The sequence below is a fragment of the Gavia stellata genome, chromosome 10 (genome assembly GCF_030936135.1).
Source record: "Gavia stellata isolate bGavSte3 chromosome 10, bGavSte3.hap2, whole genome shotgun sequence".
Taxonomy (NCBI): domain Eukaryota; kingdom Metazoa; phylum Chordata; class Aves; order Gaviiformes; family Gaviidae; genus Gavia; species Gavia stellata.
In genome coordinates, this window is record NC_082603.1 from 16,903,631 (window position 1) to 16,922,026 (window position 18,396).

The 18,396-nt window shown below is 38.6% G+C and overlaps 1 protein-coding gene across 3 annotated transcripts in view; it reads right to left on the minus strand.

The window, feature by feature from the left end:
* ABCD3 (ATP binding cassette subfamily D member 3) overlaps positions 1-18,232 on the minus strand; it is a 32,462-nt gene extending 14,230 nt beyond the window's left edge. For 2 of the 3 annotated variants that reach the window (XM_059822034.1, XM_059822035.1), the window contains exons 1-3: positions 18,117-18,232; positions 3,961-3,997; positions 1,505-1,603 (exon numbers count right to left, since the gene is read on the minus strand). In XM_059822034.1, the coding sequence (XP_059678017.1) occupies positions 1,505-1,603; positions 3,961-3,997; positions 18,117-18,232 (252 nt within the window). Of the gene's footprint in view, positions 1-1,504; positions 1,607-3,960; positions 3,998-18,116 lie in introns of all 3 variants that reach the window. The other variant, XM_059822032.1, reaches the window with a different exon arrangement.
* Positions 18,233-18,396: the final 164 nt, after the last annotated feature.

Sequence of the window (18,396 nt, forward strand, 5' to 3'; positions counted from 1 at the left end):
TGCTGCCCCCAGCTAATGCAATATTTGCTTACTTTGCAGGAAACACATTAGCATACAATATTTTTAATAGAACACTAATTACATTTTTATGAAAAAAGTTTGTCTTTTAAAAAGGTGTAGTTGATTGATACATATACTGGATATATCTTACAAGACGGAGGATTGCAGGGATAAAGAAATTACTGCTATTCTGAGACACTTTTCTGCCATAAGCATAGGGTCATATAGGTTGCAAGGGACATCTGAAGGTCACCTACTCCAACTCCCCACTCAAAACAGGACCACTAGTAACCAGTCAGACCTTGTACCGTGGATCAAAAACGTTTAAGTCCAACAGTCCAGCCAGTTTTCCATCCACCTCATTGTCCAGTCATCCAGCCAATTCAGTTTGGCTATCAGGGTACTAGGGAAGATCTTAGTCTCAAGGCCTCGCTGAAATCAAAGTATTCAACATCCTCTGTTCTTCCCTTATCCACACGGCCAGCCATCTCATCACTGAAAGCAATCAGGTTAGTAAGGCATGATCTGCCATTCCTAAATCCAGGCTGGCTGTTTGCAATCACCTTTTGTCCTTCATGTGGCCAGAGTTAGCTTCTAGGAGGATTAGCTCACAGCCTTACTAGAAACATGGTGAGGCTGACCAGCCTGTACCTTCCAGTATACTCGTTTTTGAAGGTGGGAGTGATGTTTGGGTTTTTTGGGGATTATCAGGAACCTCTTCTGATGGCCATTACCTTTTGAAGTTGATGGAGGCCAGGTCTGTCAGCTCTCTCAAAGGCATTCCTACCCATACTTCTACCTTCCACATACTTCCTTTTTGTGAATAAGCTGTCAAAGGTCCATGTTCATCCAGGCTAGCTGGCTGCCGTGCTTGCTCTACATTCTGTATGGAATTCATCGCTCTTGTGCCTGATGTATGTTGAAGTTCTAATCTGTTACAGTTCATCACTTAAGTTGTGAGCTCAACTAATGCTCTTTAAAAAAAAACACTTAAGTGTTCTGGAAAGCATGAGAAAGATGCTGAGGCAAGCAATTTTATCTTGCTAAATTCTAGTCTGCATAGCTTTCCTGAAATGATGCTAACAGACTTTTTGACAAATTCCCTCTCTAATAAGCATTGGCCTAGATAAGTTACAAAAGCAAGATTATGGATGAACAGCATATATTTAAAGATAGGAAGCATTTGCACAGTAAAGTGCACTACCTTGCATCAAATCAGACAAAACCTGGATGCCCTTTTAAAAGATATGCTACGGATAGTAGTTATTAGCAGATAGTAAATGGCTTATCTTGTAATTGAAACCAGAATGCAACTTTTTAGTGATCTAACAACTGAACATACATGTAGATTTTTACATTAATATGTTGCTATTTTAAAACATATGGTACAATTTAGTCCTATTCAAGTAAGGTAAATGCTTTTGTTTAAATTCAGATATAATTATGAAAGAAAACTTGACTCCAAAAATGCTCATTCTTATTTGTTACTGCAGGCAACGCTTACCTCTTTACAAAGTGTTCTAGGGACCATTATTTTCAGGATTCGACATATTCTTGCAATAAACACTCTGTCCACCATTGCTCGCTCCTTCTTTCCCTCTTTCTGCTTCACACAGAAAAGGCAAAACAAGAAAAGTGATTTTTTGGTAATGTATTGTTTAAACGTTGATGTGATATTTTCCCTGTCCAAGTTATTTACAGCTACCTTCCCTCTGCAGCATTTGCAATATTTTCCTCCAATTTAAGACTTGCTCACGCAAGTTACATGAAATGTAAGAATTGAGAGCGTATGTCCCCACAGCTAACAGAAATCCTAAGTAAGAGAACTAAGCTATCAAAACAAATTGCAGTAGGAAGCAGCTGCCATGATACGAAATAATATTTCAAATCTGTATTGAAAGTGATACACAAACAATGCAGACCACAACATTAAAACATCCAAATACAAGTTATAATGCAATCTGCCATCTCTTAACATTGCTTGTCTCTAGAAAACACTATCAGCCAGTATCTTCAAAGATGCCTTCCATCATTTGTCTAGACCATCAAAGCTTTAAAGTCCTTGACTGTACAGCCCAAACTTCCTTCAAGTGAAACCAGAATTTGTTATGCCTTTACTTCTAAAAAACAGTGCAAGACACTCTTAGTGAGCTAAATCTACCAGACTTAAAACCCCTCCTATATCCAAACACCTTTTATTTGGGTCAGTTGCATTTGTTTGCTCCATATAACCCTATCTTCTGCCTTGACTAACCTGAATACTTTTAAACAAGCTAACAGTCCAGGGATCTTTTCTTTCTTTCCTTTGTTTTCTTTCTTTCACAGTTGTGACATAAGGATTCAGTCCTGAAAACAGACTAAAAGGGCATACATGTGTACTTAAAACAAGTCCTGTCTAATCAACCTAATCCTGCTATCTTTGCTACCCAAGACTCATGTGAAGCGTAAGTTATCAATGCCTACAGTAATACTACAACATACTCAGATGGAAAACCTGAAAGAAAAAACTAGGGAGACAGGATGGGAAAGACAAAGAAAGTAGCCTGTGAGTCACCATTAATCAACTCAGACAATCCTATCAAGCACTCTATTTTTTTATTTCCAAGGATAATTAAACCACAGAAACTTGCATAAAAAGCTCAACTTAATCTCTTCATTTACTGTTTATATATGCAACACAATGGGCAACAAGTGCAGGCTCTGAGCCCCAAAAACCAGAAATTTACTCCAAATGCACTATGAATAAGCATACATCTGTTTTTCATGGGATGAAGTCAACTATAATACTGTCCTTTTCAAAAAACTATGTGAACACAAGCTACAGATAAAAATTCTAGCCAGATAGGATGCTATATGGTAGATAATAAAAATATTTCAATTAATAATTATTTACACAAAAATTCAAGCAATCCCAACAACTAAAGACTACTGTCCAGGCCTAATGAAGTGTGACCCTATACATGTTGTTGCTTTTCTGTAATAGAAATGACAAACACGATGTCTGCTGTGTGAAATTTCTAGGAGTACCTGACTAAACATATGTGATGTCTGAGCTGAACCTATTCTTCCTTTCTATTAATCTCTTCCCAAATTCTACTTTTGTGTTGTACTTACATTAATTCCACTACTGTCTTTCCCAGAGTTTTTTTTTTTTTCCTTAGACTGTTAATTCCTCATTCAGTATAATTATATCCAAGATGGGTAGGAACAAGAGAAGGCTAGCTAAGACTTTTAGAAGTAAGTATAGCTATGCAAAATACAAGTGTTTACGGCAGACAGTGCAGTCAAGGTCTGGCTAGAAGTTAACACAATGCTTGCATACACCTTTATATTTATCCAGTACAAACCTTTTCTTAAGTTTTCAACAAAGCTGGAAGTATATGGAATAGTTATCTATTCATACCATCACATGAACCAATATTTCTAATCCTGTGCTCTGCCTTTTGGGCTAACTGTTGTATTTTATCTGAACATGAGACAAAAAACTTGACTTGAGGGGATATAATATATCCTTTTCAAATACATGAATTAACAGACACACAAAAGACCAGGGAAATGCCAAACCTCCTACCAGAAGTTTGAAATACTTTGGAGAAATGGTCAGACTCTATATCTTGTTCCATACTTTTTTCTTTTAAATAAAAAGCAAATACAAGTCGCACCAAATCTACAGACAGTTGTTTGTTGCTATGCATACAGCCAAACTTACAACACTAGTCCTTAAACATTCATAAGGCACAGAGATGAAAAAGTACATGGTACACATCAAGCACATATCATTACACAGTCAAACTTCAGCCACATGTCATTAACCTGATTCTTCCATTTGTTTGACTAGCACAAGCCTGAAAGTATCATTGAAACCACATTTGCACCATAGCCATCATTCTGTCCATGGGACTTAAAAGTATCGGTATTATTTAAAATTATTAAATATGTATTAGGTGAAAAAATAATTACCTCATTGTTCTGCAACGCTTGTTTTCCACTTCTTTTACTGTAGAGGAAAAAATAAAGCATTTTACTTGCTATTAACACACATTTCTTCATCTTGATCTCTACACAGAAGAGACCAAAAGGAGAGCTTGGGATTATATCCCTATCTGTATCTTTCAAGGCAGTACAGTGTCTTCAACAAGAGGGCTACCTTTTATGTCAAACTTATGTGCTGTTTATACTATTTCAATGAAATCTTACTCCTTCCAGCATTCAGTTTCATGTACGGAAATTAAGTCTCCCTTTTTCATCTCCAAGTTTTGCTTTACCTTGGCTTCTGTACCATGAATGCCTAGTGTTTCTATGTTTCTAACATATACTTTGCAAGCATGGCTACACAGTTCCACTGACCACAAATGAAAACTACATGAATGCAGATTCAGCAATCCAAGCAACCCAACTTTGATGTTTCGCACTATCTACATAAGCCAAACAGATTTGTTTGGCATTATATTTGACTTTCAAATAACACATTTTACTATATATAAAGATTATTTATTCATAAACATGTGCTGCAAGGGAAAAAAGTCAGATCCTGTGAAACCAAGTTCCTGCAAAGGTGTGCATTAGAAGGGGAGCTAGTTTTTATTCTGTCCTTTTTCCTTCCCCTGCATTTTACAGAACAGTTAGAGGAAAAATATTTATCAACTAGTGCTAAACAGTCAGAAGTGCAATGCTATTATTCTTCCCCTCCCTTTGAGAAAGGCAAGCTGACATATAAGACAGTTATAGTTTGTCTTTCCTCCTTTCTGAACATTCAAGCATCAGATAAGCACATGAAGCTGTTGGGAGAGCTTATGCATTTATGTAGTTTAAAAGTGACAGCTAACTATATTAAATTGCAACCTACCATTTCTCAACGATCATACTAAAACATTGAGAGCAGGCTGCCTTAAAACTACAATATTCATACACTCTCAAGCCAGCACCTAGAAAATTACAGGGAAGCAGAAACTATGAAAGGCACTGCTCCTTCTGCCTACAACATCAAAACAACTGCAGACTGCCACACAACCAGTTATCCTGCAACTTTATCAACAGCATCATTTCACACCTGTGCTTTAAAGCCCTGCAAAGAAATTATCTAGGATGAAATCATGCCTATTTTAATTTATGATGATTAGAAAGATCTATGAATGTCACTGACCAATGAAAAGGAATAACTTAATTATGGAAGGAAGAGGCAAGGTAGCAGAAGAATATGAGAAAAGAAAGGAAGGAGGAAACCATGCAAGTGAGAAGGGAGAGATGCCAGTTCAACAAGAACTTAATTAAAGGTAATGGTGAGACAGAAGCCTGAGAGAAGATAAAAATCTTGTAAGACTACTTGTGCAAAAGACGAAACAAAGAACATCAAGGGTGGCAGAGGGCAGCTTTGGGGAGAAATAACTTAATAAAAGTTCAGAAAATATATAACACTTAATCAGGCCATGATGGAAGTATGTCTGCGGAAATAGTAACAGTGTGCAAACTCTAAGAAACAATTGAGTTAGAGACTACATCCTGGTGACGTGGGAGCAAGGTATTGCTGGTACAAGAAACTTCTCAATACATCTTGTAATTTTTCAAAGAACAAAATACTGACCTATTTTTTTAAAAAGTGTCCTTGAGTATGGATCAGTCCAGTCACATCTGGTTTGGGACTAGGAGAAAAGTAGTATTCTTAAGTATGAATAAGTCGTGATCAAAACTATGTGGGTATTTCTGTAGATGATTCATGACTTGCAGTAATGCAAAATGAAAGTATGCTGCTCTTCCAGATATGCTATAATAAATCCTAGCTTTCTTGCTTCAAGGCCTGCCAATGTTTGAAGTCACAACACTCATAATACACAACTATTTCAGCTTTAAAAGGATCAGAAGTGAATACATTAAAATAGTAATATATTAAGATGATGAGGCCCAGAATTATTCTGGCAGTTGAATACCTTTGATGTATTTATTCATACTTCTTTTTTCCTACAGTAGCTGTTGAGAGAAGTTTAGTAGCTGAAACTACTGAACTGAGCTGAAACTGATTATCCATTAAAGGACTGTTCAGAAACAGTGATCTTATATTTAATTGTGAACTCACATTTAATTAGAATTTATATTTATAAACTTTAAGATAAAAATTAAGTATTTGCAAATTCAAAACCTAATGAAAAAAGAGCTTTAACAGTATTTTGCTCTCTTTTTCTAAAAGAATTCATGCAAGCTCAAAACAAGACTAATACTTCAATAAGAAAGGAAACAATCTTATATATGAAGTATAGTTTATTGTCGTGGTTTAACCCCAGCCGGCGATGAAGCACCACACATCCGCTCACTCACTACCCCCCCACGGTGGGATGGGGAGAGAATTGGAGAAAAAGTAAAACTCATGGTTTGAGATAAAAATAGTTAACAGGACAGGGGAAAAAAAAGAAAATAGTAATTATGATGATAAAAGAATATTCAGAACAAATGATGCACAATGCAATTGCTCACCACCTGCTGATCGATGCCCAGCCCATTCCCGAGCAGTGGCCATGCGCCCTGCCCCCCCCGTTTTTGTTATTTTGTCATATACCATATGACATCATATGGTCTAGAATATCCCTTTGGCCAGTTTGGGTCAGCTGTCCTGGCTGTGTCCCCTCCCAGCTTCTTGTGCACCTGGCAGGGCAGTGTGAGAAGCTGAGAAGTCCTTGACTTAGTGTAAGCACTGCTCAGCAACAACTAAAACATCAGTGTGTTATCAACATTATTCTCACCCTAAGGCCAAAACACAGTACTATACCAGTTACTAGGAAGAAAATTAACCCCATCCCAGCCAAAACCACGTAAATTATCTAGAAGCAGAAAAATGAATGTGGCTACATAGCTCCAAAAACATTGCTCTTGCTATTATAAAAAATAAAATCCATTGTTATTTTAACAAGTAAAACCATTTTACTTGCAACAAAAGACTGTGCCATAGTTCTGCCTACAATAAAACTTCCACAGACCCATTACTACAGAACTTTTCCTTCTCAGGAGGCTCATTTTTTTAGTCCGATACCTATTGGCACTACTCCAGACTCCATTATACTATTGTAGAACTTTTTTGTGAGAATTGTGGTTGCATTCTCATTGAATTTAAAGACTAAATAACACCCTCAATTAGTCAGCAAGAATACAACAAGACTATCTGGTTACAGCAGAGAGCTCTAACATCTGGAATAGATTCAAGCTCTCTATTATTCCAGTCCTCGCATTTACTTAATGCTGGAGCACCACAAGCCTTATTCGTGAAGGAAGGTAAGTGCTACACACTGTCCAAATTCTCTACTGCAGATAACTCCTCTGGTATAGGGGCCATCATTGAGCAGCACAGTGTACGGACTGCTTGGAATAGAAACACAAGGCTGCCTTTTACTGCAATGTTAACTTTAGTGATTACCCTATCCACACATATCACTCTCCAGTTTGAGTTAAACTGTGCTTTTTATTATGATAGTGCTTTGAAGCTCAAGTGCTTCTGATGCTTGACTTGGTAATGCAGTAGGGTAACAGCTATGATACAGATCACATTAGTGCAATTCACCACATATTTACTCAATCAATATTACTGCAACTCAGGCAGCCACTATAAAATTTCAGAAGAGCTCTACTTTTGATCTTCAGTGTAGTTACTCTCCCTTCATCACAAGGTACTCACAATGAAACCCTTCCCTGAGTGTAGGTATTGAGGCTGAAGCTGGACTGGCTAGGACAATGAAAGATCCCAAAGTGAAAACAACTTCCAGACAGTTTGAATGGGAGTAGCACTGCATTCAGCAGTGATGTGAAATGTGTCCCACAGAGAACACACTTCTGTTCCTCTCTACGTGGTAGTCAGAGCTGTTCAGTGACCATTTACCATTAATTTTTCCCCTTTTCCTTCTATATCAGAAAGTCCTGAGATTTTTCACATACCCTTCCCTGGATTTGGATTGCTTTTTTACTTCCAGCCATCAGTTCCCCCGAGGCATTAGAGTCTATCAAAAATAATTCAATAGTTACATTACAGATACTAAGAGAATACAGGACCTTGCTTTAGGTGACAAAAAAAAAAAAAAGTACAGTATTAAAATAAGACCACAAGAACAAATTTTCAAAAGACAACTTTGCGGACAAGAAAAAAAAGTATGGCATACACCATAAAACAATCTAATCCAAGAAAGTAAATTATTACATTTTAACTTATGAATGCCTAACTTTGCAGCTTAAAAATAATAATGTGATTTTAAACTGAACCACGATAGTTTACATATGGAGAGAATATTTTTAAAGCATGAGTCAAGCACAAATTAACACAGTGACATTTACTTAAAACTACACAAAAACCTGTATATTGAACTGCTCTAATTCATTTTTCTGAAATAATAAAACCTGTAGAAATATAAAAGCTAGCTTTCTTCCAAGCTCTTACGATACCAATAGAATACAGAGTTGTGTAGCAGAATTACTTAACTTACTATAACTCATCTCCAACGTCTGCTTGCTTTTCAGTTTTTCCACATGGAAGATGCTTGGCTGAAACTAAGCTTACTGCCAGGGAGTTAGGAAAAAAGACCTGCCAACACAGTAATGAAATAACAGACTTCATTAAGTGGCAAGTAGATAATGGGCAGACTTTTGGTCTTCCTTCATGCCCTCACAGACAAGGAGGAGTGGTGATGGTGAGGTTTTTGAAAAGGGTTAGACAGACAACATATAGAAAAAAGATTTCTAACACAGAGCCAACTCTATTGATTTGGATAGGAATACAGAATAGTCCAAGAAGAAACAACACTTATGAAGTGTTTCTGCATAGTTTCTTTACAATTTTCTATGGAAGCACTAAAAATCTTAATTATATACATTTCTCTGCCTGTATTCAGCAGGTATTACTACTACCCTAGTCAAGTCTTTCTCCAAACTTCCACAGTCTCAGGCTTAAATTTTAAAGCAATCAGTAAGTCAAATTCTTCTTTCAAAGGCTGAACTTCACCCATAGATCACCACGGTTGATGCAGCAACCCCCCTGCAACAATGCAGATCACAAAGCCAAGAACAAGTCAGGTAGAATGAGATAGAAAGTATTTTTGAATCAAATGATCTATCAATGGAATAAACTTCCAGAATACCTAGACTAAGTAATTCTGTAAAAATCTTCCTCTATACTGGGGATGGGGAGAGAAGAAGCTTCTATGAAGATTTAGTCCTATTAAAATAATAATAATTTTTTAGAAAAACAACTTTCATCTGCTTCACATGTTCATCTATATAAAGATCAACATGAATTTAACCTACATCAATTTTCATGGTGTTTCCTCTGACTGCTACCTTCATGCTAAACAAAACAAACCATTCTTTCAAAATGATCCTCCACACACATGTGTTTGAAGTCACTCAAATCAAACTAACACTTCAGTGACTACAACAGGCAAACATGAAAAGCCACTTTTAACTACAACAATGTCTTCGACACTCCTTATCAAGGTTACATTTATGATAGGAAGTATTATGATCAGTTTTGGACCCCAAGTACAAAAAAATATTGATAAACTTGAGCAGGTATAGCAGAGGGCCATCACGATCCTCAGGAGGGTGGCGCACTAGCCCTATAAGGAGAAGCTGAGGGAAGAGGGCTTGATCATGCTGGAGAAAAGGCAGCATTGGGATAACCTAATAGCAGCTTTCCATTACCTAAGCAGCTGCTGAGGAAACAGAGCCAGACCCTTTACACGGGCACACAGCAGAAGGAAGAGAGACAACAGACATGAACTGAATTGGGAAGTTCTAACTGGATGTAAGGTGGGAGGGGGGGAATTAAAAAAAAAAATCGCTATTACAATAACAGAGCATTGTAACAAGTTGTCCAAAGACTGTGGAATCTGTCATTGGATGTTTTAAAGATTTGACTGCACAAAGCCCTCAACAACCCTGTCTGAATTCAGCATGGATCCAGCTTCGAGCAGACACTTGGATTAAACAACCTCTTGAGGTGCCTTCTATCCTAAATCATTCTATGATTTGTTGTTTTTTTTTTAAACAACAAAAAACCACATAAACAGGCTAGAGATATAATGGGACATGTATCACCTGAAGAAGTTTCAGGAAAAGCAGCAACTCAGATGTTGCCTGCTACCCATTATTTAACTGCACAGAGCTTTTACAGCAAACATACACGCAACAAGTGAACAAAGGTATCAGCAGTACTGGGATGACGCAAGTACACCAAACTTTTCTTTCATACATGCATGGTAACTGAATAGCAACTCACTAAAAATAAGTAAATACACAAGTACTTATCCAATAGACAGTAGGCAACAGAAGAAAACACATTTCCCCAACATTGAGAAACATGATCAGCCAAAACCCACAAGATGTTTTAAAGAAACTAATAAAGAGTTTCAGGACTCTCTACAGGCATTTGGCTGCTGATGCTACTATGAGGGCAGCAGCATAGCACAGGGGGGAGGCAGAAAACTTCATGATAATACCATGCAATTTCAGTCTCCAAATAAACATTGGGTCTTTGGGTTTAACTCTATTTCTGTACCAGAGAAGCTCTTCTCTCTAAAAGAAACATGTGACAATGGTGCTTACTCAAAAAGGATCACTCTCAGCGCTACTGAAGAAGAAAGCGATTTGAGAAACTGGGAAAAGCTTTCAAGAGGCCGTTGAGTCTAGTTACTGAAAGGTCTCAGGAATACTTGTTCTGTGGTATTTATTAGCAAAGAGGAAAAAGTTAAAGGATTACCCTCTCTAGAAATACCCGTCTCCTTCCAGAACAAAGTTCAGTGGAAGCAATCTACACCAAGCTAAGCATAACAAGGAACTGCAGATGAAGAGAGACATAAGCAAGACTTCCAGTTTAATGACAGGTGAGGAGGAGAGAAAGGTTTGAAAATGTTATGATGTGCTTAACTGCAAAAAAAAAAAAAGCTACAAATTTCAGGTCATGCTACCTTCCTTCTGTAGAGTAGGATGACCAGCTTCTGCCCAACACAGTGCAAAGGAAGAATATCTGTTTTAGGCATAAGTGGAGATTTTCAAAGGGTTGTTACCTCTAAGCAACCTTTGTATTTTGCAGACCTTACATTCCAGAATGGCACTGGGCAATTTTAATAGCTTTTAAAAAAACCACACAAGATAAACAATTTTGTAATAGCTCACAATTATTTGTGCAGTTTTCAGGTCAGTTTTGCAGTCAAGATACTACTGTGACATGGTAAAACCAGTACAATTCAAATGACTCAAGATGGAATGCAACAGCATACCTTGTTACAGTGTGAAGAAGTAACAGCTATAATGAGAAAAGTATAGTGTCACTCATGGCACACTCATTGGTAGACACAGCTTCATATTGCATACCCCACACAGAAGAACAGAGAGCTACAGTACAGTTATTTCAGGCCAAGGGCAGCAGCCTTACTCAGAAGTCTGGGCACAGTCCAAAAGCATGCCCATTTATGCAGTACACCCTGAGCACACACAGAAACCAAGAGCAGAATTTTCTTGGCTCTAGGTTGGTGGCTAGTTGCAGCATAACCAAAAATAATGTGAGGGGAATGCATTCAGGCAACCAAGAAGGGGACTCTGAGAAGGTCACAGACAGTTATGTCACTGCAAGCGGGGGCTCTGAATTGCTCTGCATTGCTAAAGCTCAAAAAGTTTCCACAAACATTTGAGAAGAAGGCAACAAAGCAGAACTGTTGTAGAGGAAATTCTAAATTTCAGTAGAAGTCTGCATCTCAATAACAAAGTTAACAGGTAAAGAAAAACTTTAGAGCTATTTTTCCATAAGCTTGTGCTCTGGCCTGAGCTGTGGCTGTAGCTTTCCCTCATGGATAACAGTGGAAAAAGACTTCCTGCTAGTTCCCTACAAAGTGAAAAAGAAAATAGTTTCACAATGTTACACACACTTACACTAGATCTTGGCTTAGACAGCGATCATTTTATGCAACTTAATAAGAGAGAAACCACTAATTAACTAACCAGGCTCAAAACAAAAGCAGTCTGAATGCTAGGAGTAGGACTGAGTCATCTGGTTTCTCCTGTCTCCATACCCTCCAGCTGAAGACAGCTTTTCTGACCCCCAGGCAGGTTCTATAAGATTGGATTTTAGATGCACTTTCTAGTAATCCTATCTGTATGTTTTGTCCTTTTTTTTAATGCTAATGCACATACAGCAACTAGTGGACTGGACAGTCACATTCTGGATAAACCTACTTTAATGTAGTAGATTTTTTTTTTGGACCCCTGCCACCTTCTCACAAAGCAGCACAGGTTCCCTTTTAAAGCTTCTACATACATGGAAGCAGTCTATTAATCTGCAGCAATGTAATTTCACCCTTCTTGTCAAACAGTCAGGGCAGACTCAACTAGAACAGATGCCTTCATGCAAAATACACTAGCAAGACTCACCCAAACATCTTCAGAACCTGAAGATTTAAATGAGGTGAACTAACAAAAGAGAGTAACATCCTAAATATACAAAAACAGAATAAAAATGCATGACTTGCTTCAAGTTACAACTGCCACTTGCTATGTTTAAACTTCTGCGTTATATTTGAAAGCTCCTCCAAACATTTAAACATGTGTCTATCACTTCTGATCGTACTTGTATCAATCACTGCCAAACTGTAAGTTCACTGGCAGTCCAGCTGATGACATAAACAGAACACCTACTTCCACCCTGTCAGAAGAAAAAGGCTAAGAAGCCCAATGACAGGCAAGTGCAGAGGTCACGCGTCACCTAAGATGACCTGTGTAAAACCCTATTTGATATACACTGTGTCAACAACTCTGTTGACCTCTCTCAACTCAGATGAGCCTTTCCCCTTGTTGGTTTAGCCATGTCTAACCTCTAAAGCCCCAAGCATACATCGTTTTTCCCTTACATATGTTTTTCTCCACAGGAAGGATACCAAAGACTTGTGTTTCAGAAGTTCAATTTATGCAAAATTAAATGTCCATATCCTAGTGTCCTCTTGGATGCTAATGGACATGGCTGGGTGATAGGAAAGGCCAGTGCACCTAGGAGCAGATTCTAAAATCTTTTACTTTGTCACCTTTCCATATATTACAAATTCCTTCCTATTAACTCCATTCTGTTTCTTCCCTTTCCCTAATCTTGCAGTTCCAAACTCTTTACCCTAATTACCTTCTGTTTCTCCTTTCAGTCCCTTCTTCCAGCAGAAAGCTGTATGAGTTAAAAACCTTCTTTTTGAAGGTAATCCAAGTTCATTCACCACTTGTATAAGTACTTTATTTTAAACTGGATATTCAGGAACAATTCTCACTAGAGTGATAACAGACAATATCCAGCTCCTTTATGCAACACCCCTTAAGCTTTTATTTCTGAAGCAATCAAATCTTAAGCAAATATTCTGCCATTTCTTGTTTAAGGCAGTACTATCTAATATTCAAGACAAAGCTCATAAAACAGACATGGGATTAGATTTTTGTGGATGAAAGGTAACGTACAACTTCATTTTATTTTACATATGTTGTACAAGTTGTTTTTTTTCCTTTGACAATCCTATACTGTATAACCCTATTTCAGCACTTACCATCTTTTTGAGTGTTTATATTTAATATGAGTTTAATGTCTTTGTTTAAAAAACTACAATATTTAGGTGAACCAAACTGGAGAAGCAGAAATGTAAAGGTTGGGGTGCAGGGGGGTGAAAAGGAGCTCAGCATTTCAACAGTTTTGTCTATATATTTTTTTTTTTTTAATATGGCACAAATATAAACTACAATCCCCACTCATGCATTGTCAGTAAGGTTGTGACCATTTGCGTTCAATTAAAATAGTAATTCATAGCAACAAACTGCTACCCCCTAGTAACAGCAGCTGTTAAAAGAGAAATATTTGTTGTTTGTGTTTGCACAGAACCAGACAGTACTTGTATTACAGCACAAAACATAATTTAGAAAAATAGTAAAGATTAGTTCAAAGTTTCATTTCAATACTTTTTATTACTTGAAAAAAAATCCACTCCAAAAATCACTCTTTTCATACCTTGCTCAGTGACAAAGTCTTGGGCATGAAACTTTCTTCTTTATTTTAACTGACAGGGGACAAGTACAAAGAATACTGATCTGACTTCTGCTGGTTTTCCTTCATTCTTCCAATCTATAAATCTTTCTCCAGTATTCAATAGTGGAAAAAACAGGTCTTTAAAACAGATTTTGAGTAATTTCCCCAAATGGAAGCAAAATTTTCAACTGTCAAGACACTGATCATCAGTGTTGGTGTCACTTCTGTTTGCAGAAACAGCTCATGATGGATTAAAGTCATGATTGTATTTTCCTGTATCATATACCAAGGATAATGTAGTCTCTCAAACAAGACAACCTCTTATGATTCTAAAAAACCTAAATACTACAACTGAAATAATAATTGCATTTACATATAACAACTTGCCCCCTCCTAAGAAAAAACAAAGTTTTTCCGAGGAAACAGGCTTTTTGGGGAGAGCAACTCGAATAGAGAAACAGTGCATTTTTCTTTCTGCGCTTTACTCCAACAAAGTGATGTGGACTACTAACAAGTTACTAAAAGCAAACAGTTCTATGTTGTTCTATTTTGGAGGATTTTAGAAAGTTGTAGTTAAAATACATTGTAAACTGCAAGTGATACCACCTCTCAGTTCTGCAAAACTGATGAGCGATGTAATAGCTCTTACAGAAGATCTGTGACTAATCCAGCTGGCACTAATTAAGTGATCTTTGACCTACTAAGGTAGGTTAGCATAACATATACAGCTTAATTATTCATACATTACTACTTGATATGAGTTGTACTGGACCTTGCCCCTATTGTCTGAAAGCAGAAAAGTAGGTGAAAGTTGCCTCTTCTTTCCTTCCTGCTATCATTTCTATAACTGATTATTCTATATCAAAATTAACACACACAATATGAGAAGTCTGTCTAAGAACTTTGTTACACAAACACATTTGATTTGCTAAAAGAAGATTTTTATTTTTTAAAATTTGTATGTTATTTTACTTTCCAACTTTGGCCAGCAGCGATACTGAACTATTGCTGACATTCCAGCAAAACTTTAAAAAAGCACACAAAATAAAGCAGAAAACAGACAGTTATTCCACGAAAACATGATATAATAGCATATCTTATTTTGAACATAAAGTATGTATGACCATAAATACTTAAGTGCGTATTCTTAAATAAACTATGTGAGGAAGAGGAAGTTTTGCAGGTAAAGTTTACAGTTGCACTAGAACACTTCCATGGTTCGCTTGAATGTTAAGGCCAGTGTTTTGCTGTTTATATTCAAGTCTGCAACATTCACCTTTGCCCTTAGGAAGCTCAAAACTAGAATTTCACCTTCCAGAATTCAAGCAGCTGAAACTCATCTCACACTAACATGACACAACATTTTCAGGCATTATATACCAAGACGAACAAAGGAATTCACACACATAGAACTAGATCACCACTGTTCCTCACACACTTTACTCAGTTAACCTCAAGCAGCAGATACACTACCAGTCCTCTTCCAGACTATCTAGATTGCAAGTGAAATTCTTCTCCATAGGGATAAGTAAATAAATTTAGGACAGCCTAAATTTAGGCTAATTTAGGACTCTCAACTTCTTCCTCTTCCTGAAGAGGCAGAAAGAAACACAACACAGAAATTAGAGGCTACACTAGGCCCTGGAGATTTTTATCATTACTGCACAAAGGTTTAGCACTTGTTATTATATGTCAGCATCATATACCACCACAACTATGCTGGAATATGCAAAGATTTGGCACAATGTCAATCCTTTCCAAAAGTATGCTATAATTTACATTAGCAACAAAGCATTAAGAAATGAATGATACATGAACTAATGAGACTAAAGGAGGATGAGGCAATGGTAATAGCTGGATGCTTTTGTCTAGGCTGGTGGTATAGGCAACGTAGCTTACCTACTGCCTAGTCTTGATAGGTTGCATTCTGTAAGGCTCCTGGCAAGGTTTGCCTCACAGGGAACCATGGAGACAAGAATGAAGACCAGTAGGCAAAAACCATCCTCAGAAATAGCATTCAAGCAGCAGCACAGCTATTATTGAAACAACTGAATGTTGGACATTAGCGTTTGGAATCTACGACCACAACACAGTACCACTAGTAAATAAGCCCTAAGCTGTGGCAGGACTCAAAAGCGTAAAGCAACACATACACACAAGTGGAACAATCAAGTTTGCAAGCATGGCACTTATTTTAGTAACTGCTTTTCTAATAGATTTGAGAATGCAAAATGGTTTGAGAGAAGATTACAGCAGCAAAGGATGAGGTATCAGAAAGACTGCAGTACAGATAGAGGAAAAGGGACAGATCGGGTCAGGCTATCTCAACTCCATTCAACTGCTGAATTAAGTGGAACATAATTCATAAATTTCCTCCACTTCCCAATTCTCACTAATCTTGTAATAGTGTTTGGTCCACCTAATACATATGAATCCCTCAAGATTTTTAACACTGTACCTAGCAAAATGGAAGATTCATATGAGAAGGACGCATTCCAAATATAGTCTTCAGCATTAAGGCTAACACTCACTTCTAGTATATTGACTTTCAAGCTAATAGATGCATTGCCATTGTCAAGTCCTGCAGAGCAATATCAGAAGTTTTGCAAGCAAAACAGTTTATGGGGACAACCCAGGACCCACATTATATTTGTTTCAGGGATAGGGAGATTCTCTGGACAAGTTCTAGCCTGCTTCTGTCAACTGAATGCTACTAGCAGTGGGAATAAAATAAATGCACTTCAAAACTACACTGGACTTACATCTACATTTGAAGATGTGTTCCGATCTGAATGTAACCTAGTTTGTGTGCTCCAAGATCACTCCTCAATAAAGACAGAGCAAAGTAAGTGTAGACAACTGGGAGATTTACTTTAAAATAATACTCTTGATCTGAACTAAAACGTAGATGCTCCCAGAACATCTGTGTGGCCTAGTCTTTCTTACAAACACCATTATAATACATTAAGTGTGAAATCTTGCACTACAGTGTCAGTAACTCTCCCAGCACATCATTTTTATGCCTTTTATGCCTTTCTGTATAGCTTTTCTCCTTTTTTTTTTTTTTTTACAACAGTATTTCACTAAATTAAGCAGATATACCTGAAAAATATCATCCCTCCCTACAAGTTAGATAGAAGAGTAACTCTCAGCCATAGTTTGGGATCTTGTTGCTTCTACTCTCATGCACACAATGTAAGGTAGCAAATGTATGAATCGTCAGCAGCATATCAATTCCTTACAAGTTATATGACAAAGTTACCTAACTTCATGAAGCTCTTAAAGATATCATATGTATGAAAGGAATTAGGTAAAATAAAACTGGATCGTTGCTTAATCACAGGTATGTTATTACTTAAGTCTGTTAAGTAAGTCCATTTCACCATCAAGATCTAGCACCAGGATAAGTTTGTAGCAACTACACAATATCTAACTGTACTACTGTAACATACCAGGTCTTCAGCATATGGTCCATAATCTACAGCCACAAATATGCTAAAATCATGAAAGGTTTATTCTTCATCTGCCACACTTTATGGTACCCGAGTGCTTCATAGGAGATTAACAAATACACACCCTAGCACATGTATACCAGTAACGCATCCTCATAGGTGACATAACCAGAAATTACCTCTTTGACATTGTTATCCGTGTACCTTACTGCCACATGGCAGCATTAAAAAAACAGCTGGGGTCCATTATTTGCCCACGCAGATAGGGCATCCTAGGACACCCCTAGAAATCAACTGCTTGTTAATATTAGTTCACAGTCAGGAAAATGGAGAAAAGTAATATAATTTGGGTAACAAGGTGGCGGTGGTTGGATACTCGCAAGGGCGGCATCGACTGCACCTCAGGGGAGGCAGGAGAGGGAAGCAGCCTGGCCCCCCTCCACGGGAGCCACCTGCCCGGCAGGAGGGTGGCGGCAGCAGCGCCCCGCACCAGCAGGGACGCGGGCTGCCCCGCCGCCAGGCCGAGAGCCGATGAGGGCGACCACGGCACCCGCTTGCCTCGGCCTCCCGGCGCTCGCCGCCGGCGTCCCTCCCGCCCCAGGCCTGGCCCCCGGCCCCGCCGCTCGCCTCCCCCGGCCCTCCGCGCTCACCCGTGCTGGGCTGCCGCCCGCCGCTTGTTGAGCAGGCAGAGAAGCGCGCAGGCGGCGGCGGTGGCCCCGGCGATAGCGGAGTGGCGCACGGTGAGGTACTTGCTGTAGGCGGCCATGGCGCGAGTGCAGCCGCGGAGCCCAGCCGAGCCGAGCCGAGCCGAGCCGAGCCGAGCAGGCGCGGGGAATGCCGGGAGGGGGGCGGGGCTCGCCCGGCCTCGCCTCCGCCGGCAGGACGGCCCGCAGCGAGCGGCGCCGAGCTTCGAGGGGGGAGCGGCGGCGC